General features: G+C 45.2%; 2 protein-coding genes across 2 annotated transcripts in view; one reads left to right on the top strand and one right to left on the bottom strand.

The window, feature by feature from the left end:
• The window catches only part of col11a2 (collagen, type XI, alpha 2), a 61,510-nt gene extending 59,068 nt beyond the window's left edge, over positions 1-2,442 (top strand). The window contains exons 61-65 of the mRNA XM_036555266.1: positions 249-534; positions 671-783; positions 1,245-1,313; positions 1,442-1,678; positions 2,255-2,442. Coding sequence (XP_036411159.1) covers positions 249-534; positions 671-783; positions 1,245-1,313; positions 1,442-1,678; positions 2,255-2,401 — 852 coding nt within the window. The 3' untranslated portion in view covers positions 2,402-2,442. The remainder of the gene's footprint in view (positions 1-248; positions 535-670; positions 784-1,244; positions 1,314-1,441; positions 1,679-2,254) is intronic.
• A 3,519-nt stretch (positions 2,443-5,961) lies between these two features.
• hsd17b8 (hydroxysteroid (17-beta) dehydrogenase 8) lies at positions 5,962-9,880 on the bottom strand. Its single transcript, XM_036516243.1, has 9 exons — positions 9,833-9,880; positions 8,700-8,902; positions 8,362-8,478; positions 8,049-8,144; positions 7,764-7,849; positions 7,355-7,439; positions 6,839-6,881; positions 6,406-6,480; positions 5,962-6,074 (listed from the first exon to the last, which is right to left on the bottom strand). Exons 1-9 carry the CDS (start codon positions 9,876-9,878, stop codon positions 6,055-6,057), a joined length of 771 nt encoding a protein of 256 aa, XP_036372136.1. The 5' UTR covers positions 9,879-9,880; the 3' UTR covers positions 5,962-6,054.
• Positions 9,881-16,714: the final 6,834 nt, after the last annotated feature.

Below are 16,714 nucleotides of genomic sequence, written 5' to 3'. Positions count from 1 at the left end.
CCTATGAGAAGCACTGAAATGTCTGTAATGTACTACACTGGAATAGTCCTTGAGGCCCAGTAACCTCTAGGTCATACTACATACAGTAGAATAACACCAGTATAGTCCAGTATAAAGTATCTCTATGCCATGCAACAGTATTGTATTATTGTATTGTACTGTAACAGTCTGTGTTCACAGCACCTGAGAAAGTGGGGTGTCTGTACCCCAACACTGCTAACCCTGCTCGCCCCTCCCGCCCACCCCAGGGCCCCCCAGGAGACGTCATCCAGCCCCTGCCCTTCCAGATGCCCAAGAAGTCCAAGCGCTCCATCGACGCCAGCAAGATGGTGTCGGACTCAGACTCGGACCTGCCCCCGTCCGACTCGGCGGGCGCGGAGTTCCTGACGGGCAGCGAGGGCATGGAGGAGATCTTCGGCTCCCTGAACTCCCTGCGGCAGGAGATCGAGACCATGCGCTACCCCGTCGGCACCCCCGACAGCCCCGCCCGCACCTGCCAGGACCTCAAACTGAGCCAGCCCAACTACACGGACGGTACGAATATATTGAGTATATAAAGATGGGGGGGTCAGATTTCTGAGCAGCAGTTATTGCAGTGACTCTGGCTGCAGAGGGGACAGGTTTTCAGCATTTCAGAGCAGCGTCTGACGGTGGTTCTGTCGCCCTGTAGGAGAGTACTGGATCGACCCCAACCAGGGCTGCTCCCGCGACTCCTTCAAGGTGTTCTGCAACTTCACTGCCGGCGGAGAAACCTGCCTGTTCCCCAGCAAGAGCATCGAGACGGTGAGGGCAGAGCGCTCTACAAACGGGCTATAAACACACTATAAGCGCACTACAAACATGCTATAGACATGCTATAAACACATTATAGACATGCTACAAGCACACTGTCGACATGCTACAAACATGCTATAAAACACTACAAACATGCTGTTGCAATCTTATATACATGCTGCAGACATACATGCACATAGTACAGCACACATTATGAAACCCATTACAGAAGGTCATAGGGCATTATGGTGAGGAAACTGGTCTTAAAGTAGTAGATAGAACACTGCCATTGTACCCTTAAGGAATGTACCAGCTGTGTAAATGCAGACTATAAGCATTGCCCTGGATACGGGTGTTGGATAGGCAAATAAATAATAATTATAGTAAAAAAATCACTACTCAGACACACCTCGCGTATTTATACTGAGCACTCACAATGCACGTGTTTAAGCAGCCTGTCTCCCTTCCAGGTGAAGATCAGCTCCTGGCTGAAGGAGAAGCCTGGTTCCTGGTACAGCCAGTTTGAGACAGGTAGCAAGGTGAGAACCCACCTTACCACGGCTTCTTATTTAGCGATTATTAATGCCACTTTCCAAATACAGAATGGATAATGAACAACTGTCTAATGACCAACTCCCCCCCCCCCCCCCCCCCCTCCCCGCCGCAGCTTTCCTATGTAGACGCTAACGGCGAGCCGATAGGCGTGGTCCAGTTGGGCTTCCTTCGGCTCTTGAGTGTCCAGGCCCGTCAGAATATCACCTACCACTGCCACCGCTCCGTGGCCTGGGCCGACCGCACTGCCAACGACGGCCACGAGAGGGCGCTGCGCTTCCAGGGCGCCAATGAGGAGGAGCTCAGCTACGAGACCAGCCCTTACGTCAAGGCCCTCATCGATGGCTGCTCTGTGAGTCACACACACATATACGCACGCGTATATACACACACACACACACACACACACACAAGCATGGATGCACGGACACACACACATGCAAGCACGCATGCACGGACACATGCACGGACACACACACGCGCACACACACACACACACACACACACACACACACACACACACAAAGCACGCATGCACGGACACACACACACCCAAGCACACATGCACAGACACACACAAGCACACACACACACACATGCATACATGCATTCATGCATGCACACACTCATGTACAAAGGAGTGGTCATCATGTTCTTACACTAATAAATTGGCACAAGCAATTACATTACATGAACATTGTTGGATTCTATTTAAAGTCTGCACTAATTGTGTATACTTAATTTTTTTTTTTTGTTTGTTTAGCATAGGTATGACTGTACATAATCGCAAAAACGAGCGCAATAAAACTGATTGCATGTATAAAAACTGCATGGTTCAGGACTTGCGCCCAGATACAGGCTGATGCAACTCAGTGATCCAGGCTGGTGTTCCTACATTAACCACGCCCCCCTCTCTCCGTATCTGCAGTACCGCAAGGGTTACGACAGGACAGTGCTGGAGGTGAACACGCCACAGGTGGAACAGCTCCCTCTGCTGGACATCAAGATCTCAGACTTTGGGGAGAGCAACCAGAAATTCGGCTTTGAAGTGGGACCTGTCTGTTTCCTGGGATAAAGCACACACACACCTTCACACACACACACATATACACACACACGTATGCACACACAGACAGCATATAGAAAGGAAAACACAAACACACATTCACACTGACACACACACACACACACACACACACGCACACACCAAAAAAAAATGTCAACAGTTACATTGACACATTCTAGAATGAATCCATGATTCTTAAACAAAGATGAGAACCACACACTCACACGCACACTGTCAAGCTACAGCAACACTGTTTTACACAGACATGCACTCACAGAAGTACACACCCAGGGAAAACGACGTGCACCGACCGGTGGACAACACGCAAAGAAGAAGAAGAAGAAGAAGAAGAGAAAAAATAGAACACGAACACTCTCGCAGTGAGGGAGAGTAAAGATCTATTTCTGAGGAAGAGAATATAGCATTCTGACCAAAGCAGAATAAAACGGTGTGCTAAGTGAACAGCTGACCCCCGAAGTTTCCACGGAAACGCCTCTCACTACACTCTCCTCTCTGCTGTTGTCTCAAACTCCCTACCTCCCGCCCCCTCCAAGCATCGAAGCCCGCCCCTTCCTGTACCTCACTTCCTGTCTTGCCTGATTAAAAAAAAGGCGATACAGAGAATAGAAAGGGAGTTGTGAACGGAGACCGAAAAAGGATGGATAAGGTTCCAGAGGGAAAACAGAAGCCAGAGACTGAACCACAGGAACAGAAGCCAACAAACTGGATTTTCCAGCGTGCTCACTCCTACATGTTTGTTTTTTTTTGTGTGTGTGAATTTTCTATTAATTTCCATCAAAGTACAGCAGGGTTTACAGAATAACTCAGAATCATGCCAAAATTTAATCACACATTAATAATTTAAAAAGTTGTTGTTTGGAAACAAGAGAATTACAGGGAAAAATAAAGTCATGAAAACTGTGAGGTTTTTTTGTTACTTTAGTCTGTCAGTTATCATCCTTCCAGTACTGTAATAAAGGATAAAGCAGCCGTATTTTTCTGTGCTATAACTCTTTATTGGACAAATATTGTAGCATGCTTGGTTGGCGTTTATGTTTTAAAGGGGACAGAGGGATTAGGTATTTGATCCAATCCAGATATTATAGAATCAAAGCCATTAACCTTGTAAATTGTATTGAACTTGATGTATTGTACATGTATTTTAAACAATTAAAACTACCAGTCTGGAAAACAGGTCACCATTGTTGTAAGTCACCACAAGCACAATGCAGCCAATCCAGGCCTGTAGAGCAGGTTTTTGAGCAATACTGATGATTTAGATACAACACCTTTTAATAGTAAGACTGTCAACATATGCATAAGGATCAAAATGTAACACTTTTAAACATGTATATGAAATTTGCATGGGATGTTTTTTCTCCATGGCAACAGTGAACAAACTCTTGCTCACAAAGAAACATCAGGCTAGGTGCTGACCAATCAGAAAACTGCCAACAGGTAGTCATCTAGGTTACTGACTGGAATTGTGCATTAGAAACCATGTGTACAGAAATAATTTATTTTATTTATTTTAAAAGAAGATAACAGGGTGCTTTTAAAACCTCCATCTAAATATGACAGTGAAGTGTGGTATTTCATTTTATTTCCTCTAGTTTTCACATGAAAAAAATATCATATAAATTGAAACAAATCTGAGTTATCTGCACTCCCCGTGTTCTATGCATGTCGGCAGTTGTAAGAAAACTAAATTTGTACACCAGTTTTAACACTGTAACCCCCAGAGCGTTGGTTCACTGTACTTTTGAGTTTTGCTCGTATTGTAATAATTAAATGAATCTCTGCAGCTGTCGATGTTACTGAGAGTTCACTGTGGCTTTGTGTTCTGTTCTGTTCAGGGATGTTTGCTGAAAGGAGGCTTACAGTGTTGGAGGGCAAGAAGGGGTTAAAAAAAAAATCTAAGGGTGGAGCTTCGGGGGGTGGAGCTTCGGGGGTGGGCGGGGCTGAGTGTGGGCAGGACGCAGAGTGAGAAAAATCATTGAGAGGTCAGAAAAAACCAGCAATGGGGAAAATATATTCTGGGTTTTTCTTTTTTTTTTTTTTGTTTCTTTTTTTTTTTGGAAGGGGTGATGGGGGTGGGGTGTGGGTGGGGGGGGTGACCAGACACTAAACCCTTGGTGCTCAAAAGCTGTCCGTGTGGTTTTCACAAGAAGATCACTTTCCACATCAGTTTTTTTTTTAAGACAAATTATGTTCAAAAACAAAATATGGTGCTGAAAAAAAGTATTATTTTATAAATGTGTGTAAGTAATTTTTTAAAATTTTGTTTCTGTAATATATAATCTTTTTAAAAAGAGCCGCTTGACTCCCGCGTTGTTCTTCTATCCCGTCCTCTGTCTTCATGAGGCTGGTAATGCATGTCTACAGGCTACAGGAGGCTTACGCTTTTTTATTTCACTGTACCTTCCTTTCCTACTGCAGACACCGACTCCTCAAATGGGAGAAATGGCATCTCTTCACAGCCGTAGCGATGTCCCACTTACATGTTGCTCTCGTAGCCGCAGCTGTGTCCATAAGCTAATTTACCTCTGCCGCTCCCACAACACCACGATCCCCCCTCCCCGAGTGTCACTGGTCTGTGGAGTGCAGCCCCTCCTCCGCTTCCTGCTCTGCCTCAGTCTCTCCCCCCCCCCCGAGTGTCACTGGTCTGTGGAGTGCAGACCCTCCTCCGCTTCCTGCTCTGCCTCAGTCCTGGCCTCGCCTCTCTCCCGTTCTGTTTCTCCGGGTTGTTCTTGTGTGGAATCCAGCTCTGGTTTTCACTCACCGTGAATCTTAATGTCTTGGTTCGCTCTTGGCTTGTTGTTGGGTTTCGTTTTATTTTTTTTTTGTTTCTTTTTTTGGTTTTTGGTTTGTTTTTTTTTTTGTTCCAAGTCTTCCATTAAACCACATGCCAATGCATTTTCTCAGAATGAGTCACTGTGCATATATGTGTGTGTGAGTGTGCTTGCGTGTGTGCGTGCGTGCCTGTGCCTCAGTGGGTCTGTGTGTGTTTGCACTGACGGTTCTGTACACTGTGCGCTCTATGTCTGTGACTCGGTAAACCTCAAAAGCCATCTTCCCCTGATTACACCCACTCCAGGTCTGCAGGCAGATCAGTCCTCTCACCCAGTGTACACGCTTTACGGAAGGTCACTTCGTCTGTTTAGAAATACAATGCTTACACATTACAACCAACTTGTCTTCTGCAGCGGCATCTTCCCAGTGTAAAGCATCAGCCTTCTCAAAAACATGTCCCCCTTTTCTCTACAGCACATTTCTGTCATTTAGCAGATGCTCTTATCCAGAGCAATCTACACAGGTTACAAATTTATCCATGTATAGAGTTGGATATTTTACTGGGGCAACTGTGGGTTAAGCAGTGCCCCTATTGGGATCGAACCAACAACCTTTCAGAAATTAGCCCTGCTCACTACCGCTGCACCACACTGCTGCCATTTTCCCCCCAATTCAATGTTAAGAGAAGACAAAAGTTACAAATATCATTTTTTAATTTTTGACATATACACAGCTTTGTACAGAACACTAAGAGGCAATTTACAAAAGGAGGGCTCAGTTAGTCCTACCACTGGTGACAGGCAGGAGAAGGCACTGGGGCTCGTGAGCTTGTCTGCCATTGGTCTGTGCAGAGGAAATGGAGGCACCTCTCAGCCAATGAAAAGACCTCCTGCAAAACACATGGACACAGCCAGCTTATGCAATGCGTAATTAAAGCGTGTCACATTGTCAGAGAATGAATAATATTAACAAATGATTGTCATTAACAAATAGTCCTTAGGACTATTCTTCACGAATATTCATTTTTTTAAATGAATTAAAAAGGCGCAGAGTACTATTCAAAGTGATTGATCAGGGATCTCAGGGCGGACTACTGGAGTAACTGAATGTCCGGTCTAATGCCTGGTCTATACAGCGCCTGTGTGACCGTTACACAGTGTATCAGTAATGACCTGCAGGCGTGAGTCTGTTTGCCCCACTGCTCCAGCTGACTGCCATACCTGTGACTTCCACACTGACACCGGTGATGTAGCGGCTGTCATCAGAAGCCAGGAACGCACACACATCAGCCACCTCTACAGAGACGGAGAGAGAGGGAGGGAGAGAGAGAGAGAGGGAGGGAGAGAGAGAGAGAGGGAGAGAGAGAGAGAGAGAGAGAGAGAGAGGGAGAGAGAAAGAGAGGGAGCGAGAAAGAGAGAGAGGAAGAGGGAAGGAGAGGGAGAGAGAGGGAGAGAGAGAGAGAGAGAGAGAAAGAGAGGGAGCGAGAGAGAGAGAGAGAGAGAGAGAGAAAGAGAGGGAGAGGGAGAGAGAGGGAGGAAAGGAGGAAGGGAGAGGAACAGCAATCTGTTTTATACATTTTACTTTACAAACAGACTCCAGAACTCCAAGAACTCTTTCACATAGACACACACACATGCATGCACTCTCACTCACCTGCAGGTTCTCCCATCCTGCCCATTGGCACCATGGAGGTGATCTGCACACAACACACACATATTCTGTAATAACACTGCGCATTGTCCATTACACACTCTGAGGTTCAATGGTCATCACATCATGAAAACAATGTTCAAAACGACATGATTACATGAAATTACTTTTCCACTATTATTTCATGCTGCTAATAGTTTAATTTGCATCTGTTAAAATCAAGGTTTCTCAGATATTAGCCCAGCATACATCCTTTCACTCACTCGCACACTCACTCATTCACTTACTCACACACACACACACACACACTCACATACACACTCACACACTCACTCACACACTCACTCACACACTGACTCACACACTCACGCATACACACTCTCACTCACTCACTCACTCATACACACACTCACTCACTCACTCACTCACACATACACACACTCACTCACTCACTCACTCACTCACACATACACACACTCAATCACACATTCACACATACACACACTCACTCACTCACACCTTGCTGATGACTTTCTCTGGCACTTTTTCTGTCATTGGTGTGGTTATGAACCCAGGAAGCACACAGTTACAGCGAATCCCAAACCTGCCAATCACAGAAAACACAGAAATCAGTGTCTGCATACTGCCTGTGCAGTGTTAATGTACTGTAGTATCCACTCAGTGTGTATATACTGTATTAACCTCTCTCTCTCAGTGCAGTGTTAATGTACTGTAGTATCCACTCAGTGTGTATATACTGTATTAACCTCTCTCTCTCATTGCAGTGTTAATGTACTGTAGTGTCCAGTCAGTCAGTGTGTATATACTGTATTAACCCCTCTCTCAGTGCAGTGTTAATGTACAGTACCATCCTTTTGTCACACGCAGTGTACTCTGTCACTAACAGAATAATGGCTCTCTGTCTCACCTGCTCAGCTCCTTGGCTGCGGTTCTCGTTAACCCTTCCACCCCAGCTTTGGAGGCAGAGTAGTTGACCTGCCCCAAGTTGCCCACCTGTTGGCGTCGATACAGAGACTCACAAGGTGCAAGCAATTCCTTCCCACACAGCAAAGCAGACTACTGATGAAGACAGATACTGAACCCAGCCTAGGTTATGGAGGAACCCCGCCCCCAACCACCCCCGAGTTCCTAAAGCAAAGGGGCAGATATTGTATCAGACTCACCTTGCCCACCTTAAAGATGTCTGACTCACCTTGCCCACAATGCTGCCCACGGTGATGATGGAGCCCTTGGGGGATCCGCTGGCCACGAGCGCCTTGGAAACAGCCTGTGTGAGCAGAAAGGTCCCCTGGAGAGAAAGAGAGAGAGGAAGAGGAAGTAATAAAACGGGTCAGGAGTAGTGCAGTCGCGGTTTGGGTCAGAAAACAACAGCTGTGACTGGATGGGGTAACAAAATTTCTGCACTGATACAGTCCTACCCATAATCCTTTGTTCTACCGTGCTGCTAGCCGTTCTGACAGAACAGGCTCTGCATGTGGAGCCGAGAGTCGCGTGGCACGGGCTACCTTGAGGTTGACCTGGATGACCCTGTCAAAGTCGGCCTCCTCCATCTTGAGCAGGAACTCGTCCTGTGTGATCCCAGCAGCACTGACGCACACAGAGGGGGGCTGGAAATAGTGACGCTGGGGGGGCAGGAAGAGATCCAGACATTACTAATCGATCAGATGCCCAGACAGACCCATACCACTTTGCACCATTTCCCTAAATACAGCTCTTTTGCTTCTGGTGTGCATAGTCAAGCAAAAATGGTTTATGATGGAAATCAGTCAGTCCCTTCTAGAGAATCTGCACAGCCATGTGCAACAGTGGCTCTCCAGTGGACCGGGTATCCAGCCAATCAGACCTGTATGCTGGCGACCAGCTTCTCCACGCTCTCCCGTGACGACACATCAACAGCCACGGCCATGTGCTCCTGCCCTCTGTGGTCACGTGGCAGGCTCTCCAGCGTCTGATTGGCCGAGCCCTCGCTGATGTCCGCGACCACCACAGAGGCCCCCTCGGTGGCGAAGCGCTGGCAGACAGCTCGCCCAATGCCGCTGCCCCCTCCTGGAGAAATGAGGTAATACAGGCACGGACTGACTCCTCACAGATCTTTGGTTGTGTCCCTATTACACTGACTGCACATGGACACACACAAACCCATATGCATCTGTCTGAGAGTTTATAAAGCTGAAACTCTCCAGGTTAAATGTGAGTGCTGCAAATTTCAGTAATGTGGGTGAGCACATGAACATTTCCTACAGTATGAAAAAGAATCTCTGTGACCTTGGGGACCTCGGTCTTTCAGCATACCCTTCAGACAGTGAGGGCTGTGTTCTGAAATCTGCACCATGTCTGCCTATTACACAGTCTGCACTGGCTGTCCAGTTATGTCAGGTTCAGCTGACGAATCTGATTCAGACATAATCACAGTTAACGATTCCCCTTTTTGAAATCCACAACCGGCACGTCCCCCATTCACTAAGTCATTTCTGTCTTATCAGACATTACGTATTCGGATGTAAAAACGACTGAAAGAGCCGTTTCAATACCACTTCTCTGACATACCAAAACTCAGCCAACAGGTACTTTATGAGGGCAACGCTGTAGCACAGAGTGGCGGGCAGCTGATCTTCAGACTGTCCGGTTGTACAGCAGCACGAATCCTAGCTAGATTTGACACAACTTTGACGAATTACATATGCAAGCTTTTCTGTGTAACCATAATTACTGTTCAGCTGCTTTTATATAAAGATTGCTGTGACTTAGGGGTGTCTCAGGAAAACTGCGTGCATGAAAACGAGTGCGACAGAACTGCGCTGTGTGGTATAGCTGGACGTGTTACTTAATGTCATCGACTTCAAGCCATTCTCATTAACGTTAGCAATGCATTTAAACACCCAAAGCTATTGCTTAGTGTACTTGCATTTTTACTTCACCAAACGTATTAAAGTTACAGGTGATTATGGTAATATATAAAGACCAAAACAGACTGACCCGTGACCACTGCCAGCCTGGATATCAACCTACAGGGCGCCGCCATGACAGTCTTCCATGAGTATGACGTCACTGGTGACGTGCACATTTAAAGCCACACGGTGGCGCCAGAGGACAGGTTTTTGTGCGACGCGCACAATGAAAAAATGACTTTACTGAAATCCTTGTAATATGTTACAGAAAAAAAACGCTACAGTAAATACGGTAATAAATATCTAACTATATTATGCGGTTAACCTTTGAAAATGTAGCCAGTTTAGTCATATATTATTTATTATTCATTTAAAATTATAGCCAGTGGCCATACCACCCTGTAACTCTCCTTCTGATGGGTGATACCACGCACGGCTGGGCTTTATTAAAACCCAGAATCCCTGGGGAAATGCCGCTGGAAGTGGAGTGGGTCGGCCAGCAGGGGGCAGTCTTCCCTCTACGCTAAACTCACCCCCAGGTACAGTGACAAGAGCGCTTCTTTGCGATACGCTGTCTCGAAGACCGTGACTCACCGGGGTCATTAAAGATATCACTGGCGCTTGAGGAAAGGGTTGGGGGTTCCCCAGCTCCTGATCGAATTTCCAATCTGGCCATGTAATCCTTTCCCGGCATAGCTGGCTAAATAAATCCCTCCCTCTCCCTCCCTCCTCAAATTGGAATATATGACCAACACATTGAGGCTTTGTGTAATGTTTGTGCAATGTTTATTATTATTATTATTGTTATTATCGTCAACAATAATTATTGCAAATATCATTATTGTTGTTATTAATACTATAATAATAATAATAATAATAATAATAAACATTGCACAAACATTACACAAAGCTTTAGTGTGTTGGTCATATATTCCAATTTAGTATATACAAAAATATAATTAAATCACATACGTTTACTTTGGAAGCAAATACAAGCAAAACCAGAGTATCCGGAGTTACCAGAACTGAAATATGTGAACTATTTGGAACGCGTTGATTTGTGCCAGTTACTTCTGTTCGAGTCATAAGGAAGTAGTTAGCCATAATTCTCCTGCGGTTGGTTATTCTCTGTCACTATTAATATATCACTTACAGCATTCAGCATAGTCTCTGAAGTGTTTAAGTAGCTGCATGCAGCAAGATCGTTTTTCATGCAATTGCCTTTGAGTTCTGCTCCGGTAGAGGGCGACAATGAGCTAACATTCTCTGCTGCTGTCCCTCTCGCGCTGCGTGACCCAGGCTGACACGACGTCACGGCCTCGACCGCCTGATTTGTTCCATTTGGCTTCTATTCCGAAAATCACAAAAATATTCTCTTTCTGTGTGAGTGATACCGATTTTAACAAATATTTTACTTGCCTCATGTAAAAAAAAAAATCAGTTGATCAAGCCACTACTACAGCGGTTTTAAGGAGCAATTAATTGTTCTGTGCTCACAAGCACTACAAAAAGGGTAGGCAGTAGACTGACCCTGGATCAATTTGTAGTTCAGTTAAAAGTGAATTGATGAATGCTGATTATGCCCCCTGTGTGTGTGTGTGTGTTTGTAAAGATAACCTTGGTTGCTCCTCAAAGGGTATGTCAGGCAAGCTTTTGCTTTTGTTGCTGAGATGCAAAAGTACATGGCCATGATCATTCCTCTTTCCCCTGTGTGTGAGGTACGTGTGCAGATCAGGGTGTGTGGAATTTCTGAGCCACAGTGTGAAGCTCTGCTGACCGCGGTTCAGTGAAACTGCCGAGGTGTTTGCGTGCAAAGAGCAGGTCGCCTCACCCCATCCAGCCAGCACTGATGTTAAACCTGAAACAGGAGAGAATTATTTCACCTCTCAGGAAGCACTTTACATCACATTACTGTCATTTAGCAGGTGATCTTATCCATAGCAACCTACAGTGTTGGCTATTCACGCAGCTGGATATTTACTGAGGCAGTTCTAGGGTAAGCATCTTGCCCATGGACACAGCAATTGAACCAGCAATCTTTCAGTCACGAGCCCTGCTCCTTACCACTGTGCTACACTGCCACCCACTGCTGTGAGTGGGTAAAGTAGATTTGTGCAGGTAGATTTTGGTGTTTGGAGGGTAGCAGGAGTTGTTTTTTAATATTAGATAAATTGTCTTGAGGTTATCATGCTCTGTTATGTCTGATGAGGCCTTGAATTTCCATGGACTCTATCAAAAACCTTAGATTAGCCATTACCTTCAGAAACCATATACCACCTACTGTATGATTGTTTGAAGTTTTACAAGGTTTAATGCTCCTTATGCAAACAGTCCAGTCTTTTTTAAGAGATGATTGAAATATATTTCATTATAAAATAAATGCTTAAAATAGCATATGAAAGTCTCAGGACAAGCACGGGGCAAATAGCAAATTAATGTGTGTTCTACTTATTATAAATCTATTACATCTATTACTATTAAATCACATTTAGGGACCTGGAGGCTAAGCAAAAGAGTGCAGGCCTCACCACACTTTCACACTGCATGGGGAAATCACTATATTTATATATGAAAATCATTTTGTTTGTTTATTTTGGGAAATGCCAGAAAAGCTCTGCTGGCATTTTTTCCTCTTCTTCCTCCTGTGGCCAAAGAGCTGAAGTGAGTGTTGCACGCTGACGCAGAGTTACTGAAGCCGGAGACGGGAAAAACCTCTGATGCAGCTCGTGACGCGATGAGGACGGGACTGTTTTGTCTGACAGGGTGGCACCTGAGTGGGAGATAACTGTGGCTGTAGGGTGCTTTTTTCTGGTGGTTTCAGTGGCGTCTTGGCCTGTAGACGTTGCTTCCTCAACCTGCAGAATAATCCGAGAGAGGCAGCCTTGGTTTGGTTTTTGTTTCGAGTGGTTTGGCTGTAGGTGTCTGCTTAGTGCTTTACAAGTAGGAGGCATTTTGTGGCATGAAAGCGAAGTGGTTTGTGTTTTTTTTCTAATCACAGTATTCTTCCTCTGTAGTTCTTTATTTATTCTGTATTTTTAACATTTAACTGTATTAACATTACAGACATTTATCAAAAGAGGGTGCTATACCTTTAAACGGACCATTTCACTCACAGAGGCCTCAGGATAAAATGCTGGTGAATCAGCCACAGCAGTGACAATACTGCAAGTCATGAAGGTTTCCCAAACAGGAGTCACATGACAAGCCTGGGAGTGGCATGAGGATACTGTAAGCTTCACAATACAGTGGTTACAAACATATCACAGCTATTAAACCTAGCAGGCTGTACACATTTCCAGCTTAAACATATTTACACTATTTCTTTTCTGGCTTAGTAGCTGTTAAGGTGGCTGATACTAATGTATGTAGTTCCCTTTCAGTGGAAATTAGGATTTTTTTGTGGTCAGTCATAGCACTAGATGAACACAGGTGACTATGTGTTCCAGGCGACTGGAATTTCACCGTTCAGACTGAATAGCCTGCCTTAATTACCCCAGTGACAAATGATCCAATTAAGTAATTAACAGCTTGGAAGAAAAACATTACATCATCAGTTAGCAGATACACTTATCCAGTGCAACTTACATATGGCACCATTTTTATACATCCATGTCATTTATACAGCTGGATATTTACTGAGTACCTTGCCCAAGAGCACAGCAGCAGTGTCCCACTGGGGAACTGAACTGGCAACCTTTTGGCTACAAGCCCTGCACCTCATCACTGTGCTACACTGCCACCTGAAAGAGCTTTGGAAATGCAGAACCAGTTTTCACCTTTTCCTGCTCTAAGTGACTTTCCTCAAAATGATTGAGGGACCGCCGCATGAAAAGACCTATTTAAAAAATTAAGGGTGTTTTAGTGAATCCTGTCATACTACAAACTTATGCTGTGCATACTTGACCTTAAATAAGTTCAGTCGTATTCCATATTTCTGTTTTAAACATGAATATCAGTGAATTATGAACAGATGTGCTGTGTCTCCAAGGTCAGCTCTTCAAAACAACAGACAAGGGTTGTTGCCCTGAATCGCAATACCAAACACACTGCATACAAACAAATACTGAAAGTCCTTGACAGACAGTCTAACAGATGCCGTCACAACTACAGAGAGTACAGCCTCCTGACCTGGGACCTCTTCATGAGGTTTTGTTTTTAAAAGTCTCCATGGGCTGGCCCCTGACCCACTCAGCGACTTTGTCAATCAGAAACTACGCTCCAACAAGACAAGGTCAACCATAAGAGGTGACTGTGTAATTCCCTACAGGCAAAGCACTTTCAAAGTGTTTTCAGTGAGAGTTTAGCATTTCTGGAAATACATTGCCCCTTGAAATAAGGAACTCTTGAACCTTTTGTATGTTCAAAGGTAAATTTAGGATGTGGTTCAAGCCAAACAAACCCTGTAGCCATTCAGTCCAGAAGACAGCCTTTGTGTGCACATGGTATATCCTCTGTTGCTAATATACATAGTGGTTATGTTACTGCTGTTACTGTAACATGCGTAGTGGTTATGTTACTGCTGCTACTGTAACATGCGTAGCGGTTATGTTACTGCTGTTACTGTCTGTAACATGTGTAGTGGTTATGTTACTGCTGTTACTGTAACATGCGTAGTGGTTATGTTACTGCTGTTACTGTAACATGCGTAGCGGTTATGTTACTGCTGTTACTGTAACATGCGTAGTGGTTATGTTACTGCTGTTACTGTAACATGCGTAGTGGTTATGTTACTGCTGTTACCGTAACATGCGTAGTGGTTATGTTACTGCTGTTACTGTAACATGCGTAGTGGTTATGTTACTGCTGTTACTGTAACATGCGTAGTGGTTGTTACTGCTGTTACTGTCTGTGCTGCTAGAACATGTTGCTGTTATATGTGATGTTCTGTGAAGCTTTGAGCTGCTGACCACACTGCTGTTGTGTGATGTGGTCTTTCATTTTTAACAGCTGTGCATTCGTCTGTCGTGTGCTGCTGTTGCCCGTTTTCCACCTGCCCAAGAACTACAGATGAAAATTAGCTTCGCAGCTAAATCATGCACTTACATAAATGCATAAATATTGATTGGTGTACACTGTCCCTGTCAAATAAAGATGATAAATAAAGTTTAGATTCTATATGTTCCTGTTCTGACTTGTGGGAAAATTTTTGAAAAACAGACACACAGAGCAGTTTAAAGAATGACTTCTGTCTTTTTTTATTTATGTACAGCTTCTCCAATGAAAGGTATGCTTCTGAGATGTGACTGATGAGCTGGCTCGCAAGGAGACCAGCACCGCCAGGAGAGTCAGGCTTTTTCGTTTCCGTTTAGATTCAGTTTTCGTAGAAAATAAAGCGAGACGAGAAGAATCATAATCACACACCGGGTGAAGGAACGAAACGAGAAATGAAAGAAAAAAACTACTGTAACAGAAAGAAGAAGCACAAACGAAACAGGGGAGAAGGAATCACCTCATACTGGTTGGAACATGCTGCAGAGTTGTGCAACTGTCAGAAATATTTACAAGGTTTCCAGTAAAATGGTCATTTTTATGCACTGTTTTCCCCCAAATGCTGAACATTTATAAATACCGCTGTTCACCTCTGCACCAATAAACCTGCCTGTAATGGGTTCTATAGAATTCTGCTTTGTGGATTGTGGATAACATCTCGTCCCATCATGCAACTGGCCAAAAGAAAATGAATTCAACTGAGAGTGCTCACAAAGTTAAGTTGCTCTTCCTTGCCTAAGAGGGTAAAAAAAAAAAAGCCTGATATTCGTTGCTGTTCAAATCTAACTTTTCTGCAGCTCTCTCAGTGCAGCTGTGCGCTGTGTTCACATTGACAGAGATCTCGCCTTGTTAAAACTAACGAACGTGTTATCATGTGATCGTGACCCATTTTCTCGGCCACGGGCTGCTAAGCGTGTCTCTGTCACCGCGCACCTGCAAAGGGTGTTCTGTTACAGGCAGCCGTTTGTAACACGATGCGGTAAAGAGAGCCGGCTCGCCCTGATGACATCACTCATGGTCTGCTGTGCCGGGGTCTGCCGTTCGCCCCGGTCACTCTGGCCTCTCCCACCTCCCTCGTGCCGGGCTGGGAGGGGTAAGGCCGGGAAGAAGGGCCGGACATCGCTCACAGGCCGTGAATGGAGAGCCTGATACAATCGCCTCATGCCCAGGGAGCGTCACTGAACAGCCAGATGCAAGCAAGCCCGAGGGACACGGCATGCCAAGCCACACAGTGCCATTTCTTAAGGTATGACCGGTGAGCGCAGCACTTGAAACGCTACAGTGAGCGAGTGGTGTGTGAGGTGAACTCTAAAGAGTGTGTGTGTGTGTGTGTGCATGTGTGTGTACGCTTCCCACACCGAGATGCTACTTTCATTAAGTCAGACCACTGAACTTCACCCTGTGGTTCAGTGGGAGTGAAACCAGGGGTGGGGCTCAGATATCACACCACACACACACACACACGCACACGAACACACACACACAATGTAACTTCCTGTCTCTCTTCCTCTCACTCGCTTTTTTGGAAAATGCTACACACACACAAACAAACAAACAAAAAAAAGACCCCTCCCTCCCTCCACACCCTTTCATTTTCACCGTCCCTCCCAGGGGATGCCTTAAAATTCTTCTTTATAAAAGAAAAAAATAGATATTTATATATTTGTACATGTATATACACAGCCAGGATGAGAGTGGTCTCCCAGGCGGAGAGACTGCACTGCGGGCACTTCTGTCCTGTTCCCCATTTGTCCCCTCAGAACCTTCCGGAAGCCCATCCTCTCCCATCCTTTCCATAGGAGTGTTCGCCCGGTCACCCTCCTTCCCTCAGAAGAGCAGCCTGACATCTTCCTTCTTCCCTCCCTCCCTCCTTTCCTTGTTCTCGGTCATCCCTCGTTGAAGAGGAGAGCGTTCGGCCGTTTGGAGGCGGTGCGTTTTGTCTGTGGGAACGCCCCCGCCCCCGCCCTCGCCCCCCCCAGGT

The sequence above is a fragment of the Megalops cyprinoides genome, chromosome 21 (assembly GCF_013368585.1).
Source record: "Megalops cyprinoides isolate fMegCyp1 chromosome 21, fMegCyp1.pri, whole genome shotgun sequence".
Lineage (NCBI taxonomy): Eukaryota > Metazoa > Chordata > Actinopteri > Elopiformes > Megalopidae > Megalops > Megalops cyprinoides.
This window is presented reverse-complemented; position numbering and strand designations above follow the sequence as displayed.